This window comes from Siphateles boraxobius, unplaced genomic scaffold (genome assembly GCF_051911475.1).
Source record: "Siphateles boraxobius isolate OS27281-9 unplaced genomic scaffold, OSU_SipBor_1 31, whole genome shotgun sequence".
In the NCBI taxonomy this organism is placed as follows: Eukaryota; Metazoa; Chordata; class Actinopteri; order Cypriniformes; family Leuciscidae; genus Siphateles; species Siphateles boraxobius.
Window position 1 is genome coordinate 13583880 of NW_027508931.1, and position 18898 is coordinate 13602777.

Consider the following 18898-nt stretch of genomic DNA (forward strand, 5'->3'; position numbering starts at 1 on the left):
ACAAGGCACATATGATCAATATGTTAAAATAAACAAAGAACTGACCTTTCAGAGGGTTGTTTCATAAAAGAAGCTTAGAAAAGCGGGTATTAAGCTCCAAAACCCGACTTGAATTAACCTAACAAATCAGTTGGGGTTTAAGGCGGTTTCATAAAAGGTAATTCAAGTTCACGCAATCTCACTAATTTGAACCAGGTTTATCTAGTCTAGATAATTGCGCGTGCACGCTATTCTTAAGAAGCCCTGATGGTGGAGCATAGATTCATAAATTTAACATGGCAACTAAAGGGAAGGAGAGAGCAGCGATGTTCACGACAACTGAGCAGCAATTACTTCTCGAATCTTACGAAGAATTTAAACACATGATTACAAAAAAAGGAAATACCGCAGCAATTAATAAAACGAGAGAAAAAGGCTGGCAGGAAATTGCTGATCGTCTCAATGCGTAAGTAGCAATTAATGTAGGCCTACATTACTATATTTTATTAAAGTTAAATTAAATGTTTGTCACAATACATTGTGTAACTTTTACAGCAGCAAATTAAGTGAAGAAAAAAGAACATGGCAGCAGGTGAAAATAAAATATAAAAATATTGTTCAGAATGGTAAGTATTACTCATAAAGTAGCTATGCAAGTACTTAAGCATAACCAGCTTGATGTTACAACTGTCCAGTCTCATGATGTTTAATAATTGCAGCTGCCAAAAAGAAGAGTGAGGTTGCTGGCACTGGGGGAGGGCCACCAACAGCCAAATTTACTCCTGCAGAGGAGCTGGCGTTAGACCTGAATAAAGGGAGGCCTGTCATCGAGGGAATAGAGGGGGGAACAGCATCTGGATCCATTCCATCCAGTATAAGAGATCACTACTTAAAAGGTATTTTGTTTATTTTATTTATTTTTATTCTTGCATTCCTAACTAAATCTTATTGTTTTATAGTGATGCCAAATTCTGTGTGCTTTCTGGATCCACCAGATATCATGCTGAACCCTGTGAGTATGACAGTATGAGTTTAAAGCACTGATTTTTCAAGTGGTGATTTATTAAACCAAGTTTAATTAATGGTTTTAGGTTGAAGGCCCATCTACTTTTGAGGAGGATGAGGAGACTGTGTCAGTATGTTCAAGGAGGCCTGAGGTAGGCACAGATTTCCACATTATATATTTAATAGCCTACCTGTGAGGTGCTAAATTGTGTATTTCCATTTTTGGCAACAGGATGCTGACACCCTTCTAGAGCCCTCTCAGTCTGGGACCACATGTGACCAAGTGAGTATTAAAAAATTACAAAAAAAGTGCCAAGAGCACTAGATCAAACTGAGAAAACTTAAATGTCTGCTCCTACAAAACCCAGAACATAAAGGGAGTCTACAAAAGGTATCTCCTGAAACAAATGGAGGCCATAGATACTGACATCCAATATAAAAAACTCAAGATGAGAAAGTTGGAGCTGGAAATCCAACAGCTTGAGAAAAATGTAAGTAGACTGCCATATTTAAAACAATGACACATGACCTTTTTGTTTTTTGGCCACATTTAATTGTATGTTTTCACCCCCCAACAGCCAGCTTCAACCTAAATAAAATAAAAAATTAAATATGACTTGTGTGTCTGGTAAATTAAGGGGAAAGTGAAAACTTTTAACATTTGGACAGTATTAACCAAAATAATTATTGGCATAACTGTCTCTTATAACCCTGCCTATTTCATTGTCATCAAAAATGCCTTCAACGTTCCAGTCTTGCTCTATAACCATCCTTGGTTGCCTCTCTCTTCTCGGACAGGCAATGTTATGTAGCACAACACATGCAACTACAATGTCACATGCCCTTTGTGGAATCACTCTGAGGTAATTCAGGCACTGGAACCTTGACTTGATGAGCCCAAATGCCATCTCTATACGAGCTCTTGTGCGTGCATGGGCAATATTGTAGTTGTGCTGTGCCTCAGTCTGCGTCTCCTGATAGGGAGTCAAGAGATAAGGCAGGCATGCATATCCCTTGTCTCCCAGCAAAACTCCTGAGAATTGACCTGAATAAAAAAAAAAAAATAATAATAATAATTAAGCTCTGAATTTGGTGAATGTATTTTAAAGCTGTAGTTTTTGCTATGTTAAGTGACTAACATACCTTGTGCCAGTTGGTGGGAAAGAGAAGAGGCCCGAAAGATTCTGGAATCATGCACTGAGCCAGGCCATTTTGCCTCTACATTTGTGATGATGCAATCTGCATCACAAATCATCTAAATAATTAAAAATGTAGGTCACTACATTGGACTTAAATATATATATATATATATAAATATATATATAAATAGATTTGTTAATGCATTTGCAATAAATAGAACACTGGTGCCCAGCTTATTGTAAAGAACAATCGCTTCTAGCCTACAATATAATCTCAGTGGGACTGTACCTGTACATTGATGCTGTGTAATGATTTCCTATTAACGAAGTCTGCTTCATGCGGACCAGACGGGCGCTTTATGCGCACGTGGGTGCAGTCCAGAGCTCCGATAACATTTGGGAAAGCTACAAAAGTTAAGTTTTTTTTAAGTGCATTAACAGACAATAAATATTTCCATTTTCTATATAGTTCTTATTTGAACTTACCAGCGATTCCATAAAAGGCCTGTTTAATACTGTGAATCGCTCTGTGGCCAGGGAAGGTGATGAACACATTAAGCATTTTTTTTAAAGACAGGTACACAATCCGTACAGAGCGGCAAACCGATGCTTTGCTGATATTCTCTGCATCTCCGACTGTGTACAAAAATGTTCCGCTGGCAAAAAAGCGAAGTGCAATGCACACAGTCTGTGGGACTGTGAGCGCTTTATTGCGCCGTGTGCTATTTGCGACGTGTGGGCTCAGTAATCTACAAAGATATGTTATCCCTTCCCTCGAGAATCTATACCGCTCATGCAGGTAATTTTCAGAAAAAGCCAACGGGTCTGCCCTGTCCCTGAAAGTACGTTCTCTTTGAAATGCCCTGCGTATGATTATCACTCCCTCATCCACCACCTCATCAATGAAAGGACACGCCATGACTATGCGTCCTCCTACACATATGGGTGGAGCTCCCTATTTATAGACGTTTAATTGATTCATTACAAAAATCACACCAACTAAACAAATAGGCCTACCTTTACTTTACATTTGTTTCACTTTTTGTATTTTCGAATGTATTACATTTATTTTTAAAGTGCATTTGTTTTCATTGTTGGACTGATAGTGGTTACATGAAATAAAATGGCAGCATGCCAGAGAGTCCGATGTCACATTCCCAGTGGGTCAGTATTAAAACGGTAATCATTTCAGGCTTAGCCTGACAGTTAGCCTGCCCTGGACCAGGCTAGTTTCCCAGCATAAGTTTCCAGGGTAACTGAGTTTGAACTATTTTAAGTTTGCTTTATGAAACAGAATTCACAGACAATAAGTCTGACTAACCAAAATAAGCCTGGCTTATTTTCTAATCTTGTTTTATGGAACAACCCTCGGGTCATTGACAACATCTCTGACATGCAGGCATTGAACAATAAATTGAACATTTCCGTGCTTTTAGCAGCGTGTTTCCGTATCTGGTTGCATTGTGAGTATTTGCAGCAAGTGTTGTCAAACTGATGAATGTTTTCCTAATTTGCTGGTGTTTTTTTCTTTTGCATTGTACTTTTCAGCTGCATCACGATGAACTCTTTTGGCCACCATACACAACACCCTAGTATCCAGTAACTCTACATAAATACTCAGAACACCTTGGAAACCTCATAGCAATGCACTGGCAACAACCCACACCACCCTAGAAAGTTGGCAGTAACTTTATGAAGCGCCACTTGCATTTTCTGCAGAAATTAAATCTGGTTCTGTGTTATGTCTGGCTCCAGCACCTGTCACTGCCATCTCGCCTGCACGGGTTTGTTTCGGAATGCTTCCCCACTCTTCAGTCAGCCGTCTGCTTGTGCTAGAACTAGAGAACTTTTACCACATGGTGATTGTAAAACTTTAAACAGCTCTCCAGGGCCCGGGCCATTTCCTCTGTCCTAGCAGTATGTGCATAGCGGCCTGTTATTCCACAGCTTTTAGCAAAGCTCCACCGTATCCACCAGCTCTCCCTCAGGAGAAAGAATACAATGAATCAGGCCTTGCAGGGTAGCAGAAATTAGATGGTGGGCAGCCCTGTGTGTGTGTGTGTGTCTGTGTGTGTGTTTTGATGTGGCGATAAATATGATAAACTTCTTACAATGGTGCTAAGAGATTACACACATTAACCACCGTTTTACACAATGCAGACACTGGCCATAAGGAAGATGTTTACACATGTACATTTGCTAATGAGATAAACGTGCATAATTTAAGTGAAGGAAAGAAAATATATATAATAACTATTGTTTAATCTCTTGTACTCACCAAGGCTGCATTTATTTGATCAAAAATACAGTGAACAGCAATAATATAAAATCTGATTACAATTTAAAATAACTTATATTTTGTTATATTAAAATGTAATTTATTTCTGTGTTGCTGTTACAAACTGCTCCGAGACAAGAAGGTTGAGATCCAAATGCAGCTTTTAAAAATGGGGCAATCCAGACACGCAATCCAATGTACAGACAACAGGTCAAAACACAGGTAGGCAGTCCAAACAAACAAAACACACAAGGTTGGGAACAAGGCAAACGGGTAATCCAAAGGCATGCAGAGAGTCCAAAAACCAAAATACATGGAACCAGAGAAATGCTCAGAAATGCAGCACAACAACATACAAAACTTCACAGTGAGTGATAGGGTGAACCAGGCTTTTATAGGGTGTGGCTGAGCAAACAAGAAGATGAGATACAGGTGAAAACAATGAGTGATGATGAGTCTGGGCAGTGAGTTATGGGACATGTAGTTTGTGAGGGAATGACAATAGTCTGTTGAGGAGTGTCCTTTGGTAGCTTTCAAGGGAACTCCAGCTGGTGCCCGTTACAGTTGCAAAGCGACATAGCATTACTTGAGTCTTCAGTGTCACATGATCCTTCAGAAATCACTTGAATATACTGATTTGCTGTTCAAGAAACATTTCTTATTATTATCCATGGTGAAAACAGTTCTGCTGCTTAATATTTTTGTGGAAACTACTACATTTCTTTCAGGATTCTTTAATAATTAATAGAAAGGTCAAAAGGAACAGCATTTGAAAAATGAATGATTTGTAAAATGATAATATTATTATTTTGCATTAAATTCATCAAAAGTGACAGCAAAATACATTTATTAATACTACTACTACTAATAATAATAATAATAAAATCTTCTTACTAATCCTAAATGCTTCAATGGGAGTTTTAAAATGAACTTGACAACTGGGAAACTGAGCAAATGGATAACTCTATCTCTTTTTGAACATCTTGTCCATTGAAATTAGGTCATAAAAAGCAGTTTCAGTGCCTGAGCTTAAGCATAGTGTTAGTATATATATATATATGCAAAACACAATTTTTATTTATTTTCTCCCATAGGAATGATCCTGCTAATTTTCTTTGGCCATGTCGCTCGAGTGTTGCTCCATCAAAGCTGATCCTCAGCTGGTCTTTGATGGAGTGTTTCCCTGCCTTCACCTCTCCACACCATCTGATTCTCACCTGCTGTTCACTGATCCGTGAGTGATAGATAGGAACTCTCAGTATCACGTCCGCAGGGACGTGCCGACACCCTTGCTAGCTCTACACAGCCAGCCATCAGCAGATGGCCATGCCACCTGCCATACTCCATCAACAAAAGGTCCAATTATCCCATAAGCCCCTGCACTCACCTTGATATCCCACAATCCCTCTTTCCCACTCCTGTCCACTCACATTACAGCCCTCACTAGTCATCATACTGGAGTTTACCTCCTCATAATGTGGGTATAAGAACACATGCTTGCTTTGATGGCCAATTTGATGGCAAACTGTTTTGATGAAGTTTTGTTATATAGGTCCTCATACTCTGCCAAAAAATTATTAGTTGATCTAAAACAATCCCAAATAAATATATGTAATTTTGCCATCATATCAGATTTTTTGTTATTGGTCAATGCCGATAATTTCAAAATAACCAATGTTAACTATAACCATGTTGCATGATATATTGGTATCCATGTCACTACATGTTTCATATCTGACGACTTACTGAACCCTCTAAAGCCTACTGTATCATATTTGATGTTAAAAATTGTTTACACCCTCTGCTTCTAAATTATCAACATGATCAAAATTTGTGAATAATGCACTTTTTCAGAAAGTAAAAAGGCTTTTAACATAATTGTAAAAATGTCCACCTTCAGGTCATGGTACACAGGTCATGTTTTGACCCCCACAATAAAGACTACAGAGCTTTTATTACACATATAAGCATTTCAATGTCATCTTCTAAGACACATTATTGAGATATATGGAGTGACAGTGGACATTTAAATGTAGCCTATTTATTATGCTGTGGGCAACTGCTATGGATTCTACATAAAATCATATTCAAACTTTGTTTTGGATTTAGTCAAAATGTTTAATAAATGGTTAATATCTGCATTCGAATAACCCAGAAGAAAGTCTAGTGACACGTGCTTTTTGCTCAAATTCATGAAGCATTATCTCTTATTCTGCCAAACGCAGAAGTAACACTAATTATATGGTATAAATGTCAGATTGTAAATGCGGAGAGAGAAGGCATGTGGTAATGGAACCTGGTTTTGAAGAAGAATGAAAGAAGTCATTAGCGGATAATGATTTTAATTACACTCTCTTTGTCAGCTACGGCATGCGCGCGACGCAGCGCTTGACAAGAGGTTCCCCCTCCGCATGATTACAGTGTGATTGACATCCTCAATAAACAGGGTTTGAATGACACTGACGGCACGCAGTTGCCAATAGCAACAGGTTGATCTAGGAACTGGAAAATACACTTTGTGATTAGAGGCTAACGGTGCGCAAGAAGCTCCATTTTTATTAGACTCTGGCTAAGATATAATTTTGTGGATTTAGGTATTAGAGCAGCCTGTGGAGTATATGAACTTACAGATGTACACGCCATGACATTTTTCCAAATGTCTCATTGCCCAGAGGACAACTTCATTGCTTAGAGGTTGCTTTTTCATAGTTTAGAAGACTTTGTGAAGTTTTATGCTCCAGATGTTCTCCTAAAATTATTTAGGACAAAAAGCAGACATCATGATGAGGCAATAGCAGTTTTTTTACAGTCGCTAGGACACATTTCTCAATACTTAGGTCACTTTTTCAAAACTCTTCACCCAATGAGCACCACAGAAGTATATGTGGGCTAAACTGTGGATCATTTATCATTGATTTGGCACAAAATGCATTCAATGACTGCATCTTTAAAATTACATTAATTATTTTCTCACTTCGACACAACAACCGCCAACAATCTGTGTACTTACAGGCCAATTTGCACATGCTTACATACTGTTCTCAAAACTGGTAAACTTAAGTTCAAAACAATAACATAATACAAAACTGAATATGACAGCAATTTGCTACATTTCTACAGTAATATTGTAATGAAATATATTTTAAATCTAAAAATGAAATGCTATAAAACAATTGGACAGCTGATTCCTATTGTATTTGTATCGGTGAATGGTGTGTATACAAATTCTTGTATTTTATAATTAGTCTGTGCAAAAAAAAAAAAAGACAAAATATATGGAAGCATACTGCATCATGTCTGATTCATTCCAGTCTCACATATTGTAGTGAATTCTAAACAGTAGAGAGGTGTGCTTGTTTTACAGAAGAAAACATTGTATCATGCTACCTGTTGTTGGTGTTTTTTAGGCCATTGTTTTGTGGGTGACAACGTGCAGGGCCGGCGCGTCCATATAGGCGAAATAGGCAATTGCCTAGAGCGGCACTTTTGTAAGGGCGGCAAAATGTGTGCCAACCGGGAATGAACAATTCACAAAATAGGTTATTTATATGATTTACTGCGCTGCCGCCGTCCCGCAGCGCCGGCGCGCCCCTGCTCTCACGAGTCATGACTGGGTGATGGGAAGTTCGGATCATTTTACTGACTCTCTTGAGTCATTCAAGTCATTTAGTTTATTTACAGTTTTTTACAATCGCTATGACAATTTTTTCAATACTTTTAACACAGGGTTTCCGCGGGGCATTAAAAAGCATTAAAAGTCCTTAAATGGATTTTGCGAAAATTAAGGCCTTAAAAGGCATTAAAAAGCATTAAATTTGATTCCTACGGGCATTAAAAATTATGATAGTTTTGAAGAGAATTTTATATAAATTTATTTGAATATAGCCTTTATAATTCATAATTTTTATTTGCTCTCGCAAAATATGTACGTTAGTATGATAAACACGCGGAACCATTTTGGTAATTGCTTCCGGCCGGAGCAAAATTGCCGTGATGCGGAGGTGACGCGGACATTTTATACAGCAGTAGACAGGTCTGAAACTACGAAAATGGGAAAGTGTAAATTTCAGCTGAAGTGGCTGGAAAACGAAGATTTCAAGACATGGTTGCAGCCCGTTAGTGGCAAACATTATGAAGGATTTTGCGGCGTTTGCAAAAAAGGATTTAAGTTGGGGACAATGGGAATCAGCGCCGTAAAATCCCACATGCAGTGTGACGGCCACAAATCGGCGGTAAGAGTCAGACAGCAAACAACTAACGTTATGTCTAGTTACTTTGGTGTGACCGACAAATCTACAAGTAACGTTACGACGACAACAGATGCTGTAGTCACCTACGTTTGTGGAGCAAAATCGATCGACCTTCGATCTGCGTTTGGCTCAAATGCGACTTTGCAGGCGGAGGTGCTCTGGTGTCTGAACACTGCGGTCCATCACCACTCTTACGCGTCCAATGAAGGTGTTTCTGAGTTGTTCCAGACAATGTTTCCTGATTCTGAAATCGTCAAATCCTTCTCTTGTGGCAAGGACAAAACCAGCTACATGTTAAAATTTGGACTTGCCCCATACTTCAAAAATCAACTGATTACTGCAGTTAACAATGCAGGATCGTTTGTGCTGATGTTTGATGAGAGTTTAAACCACTCAACAAAAAATAAACAACTAGATGTCCATGTTCGATTTTGGTAGGCTGGTTGTGTCCAGTCTCGTTATCTGGGATCACAGTTCATGGGACATTCAACGAGTGAAGATCTACTGCACCATTTCAAAGTAAGTATAGTTCTTTTGTTCATGCATTTATGTCATTATAACTGATACTCAAAAGGAAAAAGATTAGGCTTCTTATCCTATGCCTCCATCTAGTGGAAAACCTTAGTATTGCACCCTCAATTTTGTCAGTTGTCTGATGGTTTATTATTTGCTGTTAGGGCACAGAGCATCAGAAATCCATTAAATTAAGCATGTTTCCTCAGAATAACTTGTTCTCCATATGTAAAAAGTTTTTAGGAGTTTGGAAAATGCACTTTACAGGGTTAGTTCACCCAAAATGAGTTGTTAATTACTCACCCTTATGTCATTCCAAGCCTATAAGACCTTGAAACACTTTTTTTTTTAAATTTTACATTTTTGTTCAGTTTATTCAGTTCATTTATTTGTGTTTATATTATTACTGATGGTTTATTGTCTTTAATAATGTTTGAAATTTATATTAAGTTAGGCTAGTTGTTTTTGCTGTATTTTTTGTAAGTGTTGTCCAAGTAATAAATAAAAAAATCTTGCCGACTTCAGCTTTAATTTTTTTGTTGAAGCAAATTTGCAATAACCAAATATGTCTAACATCTTTTCAGCATTTTTTGTTGGTGTCTCATCATTTATTTATTTATTTCTGTTCTCAGAAATCTGTGCACCTACTAGACCTGAAACATCTCATTTCCATCAGTATCAGTGCGCCAGCCTTCAGAAGGACGCTGATCAACTAGCTGAGCAGGCTGAGAACAAATCTAACACACTCATGGCTCAAATGATTACAAAATCTAATACTCTAAGGAGGAGATTCAAGGAAAAGTGCGATGAATTAAAAAATGTTGAGTCAGAGTTGGAACTAAAATCGACTAAATTAAGGCACATGCCATAATTAACTTGTTTACAGTTAATTCTATAGCTACTGTAAATTCTATAATTTACACAATAAATTCTATATGCAATTTCTATAGCTCTTGCATACATGTATGTACTTTGAATACATTTAGTTTCAGCATTTAAAAAGTTGAGCATATTGAAGAGCTGTTTTTGTGATTATAAAATAATTATAAATAAAATAATTCTGTTTTTGAACTCCAAGGTGGCAGTGAGCTTACATTTTGTTATAATTGCACTTTTTTTTTTGGTTACAGTTACTGGTTTGTTGTTTTGCACACTCTTTTACGAAAGCAAGCTTTTTGAATAATTGTGGGTCTCAACTTAAAGAAGTAGAGTTCCTGCTAATTTTGAAATATCTCCAAATAAAATGGACATTTTTAGCGGCTTTAAGAGCCATTTCTAATTCAGTTCAGAATGATATAGATTCATCATTGCATCATTGTCAAACTGAATGGTTGCAATTCACAATTTGGGACATGTCTATTTAAAAAAAAAAAAATTGTGTGTGTATATATATATACATATATAGATATATATAGATATATATATATATAATATCCGTTGTTAGTCATGGGTCGTGTATGGCATTAAATTTTTTAAAAATGGCCTTAAAAAGGCATTAAAAAGGCATTAAATTTCATTTGAAGATACCTGCAGAAACCCTGTAACAAATTTCCTAAACTCTTAATACAGTTAGCACTACATCTATCTGTGTAAGCTATACTAGTAAAACATTTCTTGTTGCTTTACAGTTTTGTACAATCGCTATGACAATTTTTTCAATACTTTTAACAAATTTCCTAAACTCTTAACGCACCAACACACCTACAACACACAATTGGCAAAACAGTTAATTTCATGCTAAAAATCACACATTGTAAACTAAACTCCAACACTAATTTTCAAAATTCAATAATACACTAGCAACAATACACTATGTCTACCAAAACACTGCAAACATGTCTCAAAATCAAATAATTTTTCAAAACATTAACATGTTCTCGTCCAACAGGAAGATTTAGTCAATCATAGCACAATGTCATAAAAACACGAACATCAGATGGAATTACAGAAACTGCATTATTTTTTATGTGTCAGGTATGCCCTTATACAACAGACAGTATATTGTATTGATCATAGATTGTGTTTTGCACTGCAGTTTCTTTTGAAGCGTCTCTACATTTTTGTTTTGTTGGGTTTAAATTCAATAAAAAAGACCCATCTCAGAGTGCTTTATAGAATGTACGGTTACTGTAATGAAAAAACGAAGACAGAGACAGAATTGCTGAAATAAAGAAAATAAAGAAAAATAAATGTATATATTTGCATTTTTCAATCAGCTGTTTCTCAGTAACAATAGAATAAAATACAGGGGATATATTTGTTTCAATTCACAATATAAAAGCTGTTTACTTGACTTTAGCCTGGGTTAGGTTTAGAACATGGTGTTATCTGTTCTGACATACAGTGTTAAAGCATTGGTAAATTTGCCAGTAAAAATCCATTGTTTTGGTCTTGTTTGAGCTTGTGTGTAAAATGTTAAATGTGTGTTAATTGTATGCATTTTGTGTTAAAGCAACAAAAAAATGTGTTAAATAGAAAAGTCACCGCACGTTCCCTGGGTCGGCGATGTCCACACTGGTGGTCCAGGAGCGCCACCTGTGGCTTACCCTTGCGGATATGCGGGAAGCGGAGAAGAACAAACTTCTCAACTTCCCCATATCCCAAGGGGGCCTCTTTGGCAAAGCGTTGGAGAGCTTCGCCCAAGAGTTCTCCACCGCCCAGAAGCAGTCGGAAGCGATACGGCATGTCCTGCACAGGAGACGGACTGCTGCTGGTCTGTCCTCTGTGGCCATAGAGCCTCCGGCTGCTCGTCGCCGAGGCCGCCCTTCTGCGGCCGCTCCTCCTTCAGGGCAGCAGTCTACCCCTGGGGGACGGAGGTCTGGTCGTAAGAGGGCAGTCAGGCCTGCTCAGACGCCTCCGGCCCTTTCCCGCAAGAAGAAGGGCGGAAAGCGTCCCTGAGACGGGCGACCTGGAGGAGAATCTGGATGCTGCTCATCAGGAGGGTGCCTCTGCACACCTCCTTCCCCCCGGGGGAGGGCCGGGTGGAAAATCTTGTGTTAAGTTTTGTTTCTGGTACCCAAGTTTTCAATAAAAGAGCAGTTTCTACTTCCTCTTCTAGGTCATTCACGGCCGAGACTGGTGGGCACACAGTCTCCCCTGTCCGAGAGGGTCAGAGTGGCAGTACGCGCCGCCTCCGAACGGTGCCACTCCCGCTCCCCTCTCCCCAGCTCGCAGATAGCAGTGACGCGGCCTCAGCTGCGGCCTCAGCTGCCGTCTGCCCACAGGTGGAAGCAGGTTGGTGTCAAGGTCCACCCCCATACCCCGCTCCCGGTCGCTACAACGCTACCAGAGCAGGGTCCCTGTCTTCCACCTCGCTGCACCTCCACGGGTACGCCGGTGGTTCGGGTGGGCTTGTTGGGACGTTATCTGGAAGCCTGGCTAGCGCTTCCGGGTCCGTCCCGATGCCTCATCCGCACCATTCGGTTTGGCTATGCAATTCAGTTTGCACGCCGGCCTCCCAAGTTCAGGGGCGTGCACTTCACCTGTGTGCGGTCGGTGGAGGCACCTGTCTTGAGGAAAGAGATCGATGTCCTGCTGAAGAAGGACGCAATCGAGCCGGTCCCTCCTGCCGAGATGAGGTCTGGGTTTTACAGCCCCTACTTCATTGTACCCAAGAAAGGCGGTGGGTTACGGCCAATCCTGGACCTGCGAGTTTTGAATCGGGCCCTGCACAAACTCCCGTTCAAAATGCTCACGCAGAAGCGCATTTTCAAATTAATCCGTCCCCAGGATAGGTTGCAGCGATCAGCCGGTTGGGGCTTCAGGTCAACTGGGACAAGAGCAAACTCTGCCCCGTACAGAGGATCTCTTATCTCGGTATGGAGCTGGACTCGGTCGCCCAGAATGCTCGCCTCACGGAGGAACGCGTCCAGTCAGTGCTCACCTGCCTCAGGTCCTTTTCGAGGCAGGACAGCGGTTCCACTGAAACAATTTCAGAGGCTCCTGGGGCATATGGCAGCCGCAGCCGCAGTAACGCCGTTCGGCCTGTTACATATGAGACCGCTTCAGCGCTGGCTTCACGATGGAGTCTGAGGTGGGCGTGGCACAGCGGCACGTTCCGGGTCAAAGTGACCCCGCACTGTCGCCAAACCTTCTCACTGTGGTCGGATCCTGCGTTTCTTCGGGCCGGAGTGCCCTTAGTCCAGGTTTCCAGGCATGCTGTGGTTTTCACGGATGCCTCTGCCATGGGTTGGGGGGCCCCGTACAATGGGCATGCAGTCACGGGTGTGTGGACGGGGCCCCAGCTGCATTGGCATATCAACTGCCTAGAGTTGCAAGCAGTACGCCTAGCCTTGCGTCGCCTCAAGGGGTTTCTCAGACACAAGCACGTACTGGTCTGTACGGACAGCACTGCGACCTTTGCGTATATATAGGTGGTCTACTCTCCCGTCGTATGTCGCGACTGTGCAAGGTCAGGGAGGACGAGGAGCAGGTCCTTCTAATGCCGCCGTATTGGACCACCAGGACTTGGTTCACGGAACTCATGCTCCTTGCGACAGCCCCTCCTTGGCCGATTCCTCTGAGGAATGACCTCCTTTCTCAGAGAAGGGGCACTCTTTGGCACCCGCGTCCAGACCTCTGGAAACTCCATGTCTGGTCCCTGGACGGGACGCGGAGGTTCTAGGTGGTCTACCACAGGCAGTGGTAGATACCATCACTTCCGCTAGAGCCCCCTCTACGAGGCGCCTCTATGGGTTGAAGTGGAACCTGTTCGTCGATTGGTGTTCCTCCCGTCAGGAGAACCCCCGAACTTGCCCGATCAGAGTCGTGCTTTCCTTCCTGCAAGATGGGTTGGAGCGAAGGCTGTCTCCCTCCACCCTCAAAGTGTATGTCGCTGCTATAGCCGCACATCGCGAAGCATTAGAAGGTAAGTCCTTGGGGAAGCACGACCTGGTCATCAGGTTCCTTAAGGGTGCCAGGAGGTTAAATCCACCTCGTGATTTGCACTCTGTACCCTCTTGGGACCTAGCTCTGGTACTTAGAGCTCTTCAAAGTCCTCCCTGTGAGCCTTTGCTGACAGTAGAGCTTAATATCCTGTCCATTAAGACAGCGCTCCTCTTAGCATTGGCCTCTTTCAAGAGGGTCGGGGAACTGCAGACTTTTTCAGTCGACGAATCGTGCCTAGAGTTCGGGCCGGGCCTTTCTCAAGTTGTATTGAGACCCCGGCTCGGATATATCGACCAGGTAGTGAACCTGCAAGCGCTGCCCCAGGAGGAGGCAGACCCAGCCCTAGCTTGTCTCTGTCCCGTCCGCGCTCTGCGGGTTTATATTGACAGAACGTAAAGCTTCAGAACTTCAAATCACCTCTTTCTCCTTTACCCAGCAGAAGGGGAAGGCTGTCTCCAAGCAGAGGTTAGCCCACTGGTTAGTGGATGCTATCACCCGAGCGTATCAGTCTCTGGGTGAGCCTTGTCCTCCCAGGTTGCGCGCTCACTCTACTAGAGGTGTTGCCGCTTCCTGGGCTTTGGCTCAAGGCGCCTCGCTGACAAAGAACTGTAGAGCTGCGGGCTGGGCGACACCGAACACGTTCGCTAGGTTATATAGCCTTCGTGTGGAACCTGTTTCCTCCCGAGTTCTGGCTACGGCCAGTGGGTCGAGGGAATAGGTTGTGTTGGCTTGCTACGCCATTCCGCCTGGCTGCGGATACGTGCGTTCTTTGCTCCGTATGGCACCCTACATTGGTGAGCCTCGTGAGTTCCTCCGTCACCCCTCGGTGCTGGGCGCGGCAGCCCGCCCGGCGCCAGGTCTGCTACCTCTAGTAGGGAGTTGATAGTAGACTGGGTGCTTCAGTGGTCTCTACTGTGACCCATGATGCCACGTGCAGTTCAGCCGTGTCTTCCCCTTGACGGACTCGTTCGTCGTCCCTGTTGAGTTCGCTCCCACTTCCCTCGGATTGGGACCACCTCAGGGACTGTCATATGTTTCACTATCCCATTGGGCTAGTACATATGTGTATTCCTGGCCTTCCTCAGTCAGGCTGGGGCTTCCGCAGCGTCCCCCCCTTTCTTTTGGGGGGGATGCTTTCCCAGTGTTATCCAATATCCACTGAGCGGATCTTGCGGAACAGCAGTGTGATTCCCTTGCTAGATTCCGCAAACTTGTTCAAGAAACTGCTGCAGGGTAGCTTAGCTGGGCGCTGGAAGGGGCCAGCACCATGGCGTTTTATTAGGGATCCCAATTCGTCAGGGAACTCCCCCGACGACCATATGTTCCCAGTCTCGGTTAAGTATGTAACCCTCGTTCACTGAGTACAGGGAACGGAGACGTGTCGTCCCTTCGCCATGTTGCTGTACCTTCGCGGAGGACTGGACACTGTTCGGCTCCTCAGCGAAAAGCATTGCGCAATGTTTACTTCCGCCTTTTATACTCGCGCTGGTAGGCGGGCTGCGGAATGCAACTCTTGCAAGCCAATGTCCATTGGCTCGTTTTTAATTCTCTCGAAGGCAATTGGCTCCCTAGCATGATACCAATTCGTCAGGGAACTCCCCCGACGACACGTCAGAGTTCCCAGGACGAAAGGGAACTCAGAATATTACACAAACATATTAAATACTATAAATATGCTTAATGCATTTAATCTCACTTTATAAGCAATGTATTCATGGTGACCTTTGATTATCAAATTCAACCAATACACAAAAATGACTTTTGATAAACATCACATTTGTGCTTCAGTATTTTGTTTTTCAGGATCTAATTTTCTCTGTCTATATTCTTTTCATGTGAAGCTGTGTGGATTTTAGTTAGTGGACAGGTTAGTTAAGGCGACCTGTTCACTGCAGCAACCAGATTTTTGGACGTTTATGTAACATCAGGGTCCATTTCACCGATGACAAACACATCTGCTGATGGGAGCCATCTGGGACGTCTGGCCAGACAGTGGCTCTGGCCCTTCTGTTCATAAAATCTCATCACTGCAAACTGATTTAGACTCAGAGACACGTGGCCTGAAAAGACTGTACATTTAAATTAGGGATTACAAACAATGAGGATTTCTAAATCTACTGGCTATGAGAAAAGTATTTAATCTGGTATTATGATGGGACATTTTGGAAAAAATTTCATGGACCACAGGGGGCATGCAGGAATATGCATTTCAAACATCTTCTGTTGAATTATAAAAACTTTTATTTAAATGTACTTTCCTTTATGGAAAGACCATTTCAATAAAGGCTGATTTTTAATTAAAAAGATCATATTCTGACTGACAAGTGCTTACAGTTTTTTTCAATTGCTAACAACCTTTTGTCCAATCTGTAATCACATTTTCAAAACTCTAAACACAATTAGCACAACATCGGTCTGTTGTGACCATACCATTAACACAATTCATGTTGTTTTCACACAAAATGCAGTCAATTATCACATTTCTAGAATGCCTACATTTTCTTTACATATAAGCATACCCAATACCAAAATCATGGATCTTTATAGTCTTTTTTACAAATGCTTAAACGCAGCATGCCAGAAATTAAGACCTATTGTTCCAAACCATAGATACAGTATAAAGCCTCTACTTCTGCAACAATATCAGCTCAAAATTATTGAAACAAATATTTAAAAAATATATTCAAACAGCTGATAAGCATTTTTAAATTACTGATAATTAGAGTAAGAAATAGCTGATTCCAATCTCAATCAGAGACATAGCCAGGTGTTGAAGACTTTCCATTACATGAACATACACAATAAAAAGGCCGTCTTTGGATTGGTTTTGTTCAAAGCAACACATAACAACACAGAGGAGCAGAAAAAGAAAGAAAATGTCTGCACGAGGGAGAGGACTAGTTAGACGAGGGAGAGGACTAGATGGTCGAGGGAGAGGACAAGTTAGACGAGGGAGAGGACTAGATGGAACAGGGAGAGGACTAGATGGACCAGGGAGAGGACTAGATGGTCGAGGGAGAGGACTAGATGGACCAGGGAGAGGACTAGATGGACCAGGGAGAGGACTAGTTGGACCAGGGAGAGGACTAGTTAGAACAGGGAGAGGACTAGTTGGACCAGAACAAGGGAGAAGGAGAGGTAGGGGAAGAGGAGTAAGAATGCGTGGTGCTGTTCAAAGGAGAGTAAGAGCTGTTGTCACGGATGAAATCAGAGCCACCATCATAGACCATGTGATAAACCATGGTCTATCATTGAGAGAGGCTGGTGAAAGAGTCCAGCCTAATCTCAGACGGTCAACCGTTGCTTCCATTATCCGGATTTTTCAACAAACCAACAGGTAAGTCATGCATTTCATTAGGGCTATCAATGCGGTTGCTATTTACTGTATTACAGTAACTGCTGGACAACACTAGTTACAAATGCAAATATTGTATTTTTGTTCTTCTAAAGGACACAACGACTTCCTCGCTCTGGGGGAAGAAGAAAGCTTCTCAGTGAAGACCAAGAACATGCCATTGTAGGATGGGTCATTGCTGACAATGCAATAAAACTGAGAGAAATTCAGACCAGAATTGTAGAGGACAACCTGGTATTCCAAAATGTGGAAAGCATCAGCCTAGCTACCATTGCTCGGACTCTGACCAAACACAGAATTAGAATGAAACAGTTGTACACGGTTCCATTTGAGAGAAACAGTGATCGGGTCAAGGAACTCCGGCACCAATACGTCCAGGTATGGTGTCTATACACCATGTCTGATTCTACAGTAACTATTCCATACTTCCTTTTTTCACTATTCTCTATTGCTACTCTAAAACATTTATGTAAAAATTGTGTTTGTTTTTTATTTCAGAGAATTATGGAGTTGGAGGCTAATCAGACTCTACATGAATTCATTTATGTAGACGAGGCAGGGTTTAACCTGGCAAAAACACGTAGACGAGGAAGAAATGTAATTGGGAAAAGGGCCACCGTTGATGTGCCGGGTCAGAGAGGAGCAAACATCACAATGTGTGCTGCAATCTCAAGTGCTGGTTTGGTCCTGCAGAAAAGCCAGATTGGTCCCTACAACACAGAGCGCCTTCTTTTGTTTTTAGATGATCTCCACCAACAACTGGTCCCAGAAGCAGAACCGGTGGGAGGAAACATGAGGACATTTGTGATTACATGGGACAATGTAGCATTCCACCATTCACATGCAATCACAAACTGGTTTGCAGCACATCCAAGAGTGATTTCCCTTTTTCTTCCTCCGTACTCTCCTTTCCTCAACCCCATTGAGGAATTTTTTTCTGCTTGGAGGTGGAGAGTTTATGATCATCGGCCTCAAGACCAACTGTCCCTCCTGGATGCCATGGATGCTGGCTGCAGAGACATCCACCCCTGACAGTCTTCAACTGAGATAAGGCATGCCAAGCGTTTCTTTCCAAGGTGTATAGCGAGAGACAACATACGATGTGATGTAGATGAGAACATGTGGCCAAATGCTGAAGATCGTATAGATTAGAACAGGACTTTTTTTTTTCTGGGCCTTTTTTTCCCTGTCATTTTGTTTTATTTTTGCACACTTTAAATCAAAGGCCATGTATGTTTGTCCTTGTTTCGTTTTGATCACTGACGGCAATTTCATATTGCTATTAAAGTCTTTACTGCAGCAATTCTGTTACTTACTGTTTTTTTCCCAGTTGTACATTCTATTACTGTAAGTATTGATGACTCCTTTACATTTAGATATTATGTTGTACACATCTAAGTCACCATGAATTCTCTCTCTCACACACACAGCTGAATGAATAATTTAAAAAAAATGATTTCATACTGTATGTTCTATACAGATAGAACTGAAA

At 41.7% G+C, this 18898-nt stretch overlaps 1 protein-coding gene across 1 annotated transcript; it reads left to right on the forward strand.

Moving 5' to 3' along the window:
* Window positions 1-301: 301 nt before the first annotated feature.
* LOC143697068 (uncharacterized) lies at window positions 302-7690 on the forward strand. Its single transcript, XM_077194005.1, has 8 exons — window positions 302-445; window positions 535-605; window positions 699-875; window positions 939-991; window positions 1071-1136; window positions 1217-1267; window positions 1353-1475; window positions 5496-7690. The coding sequence occupies exons 1-8, from the start codon at window positions 306-308 to the stop codon at window positions 5499-5501; spliced, it is 687 nt and encodes a 228-aa protein (XP_077050120.1). The 5' UTR covers window positions 302-305; the 3' UTR covers window positions 5502-7690.
* The last annotated feature ends 11208 nt before the right edge of the window (window positions 7691-18898 follow it).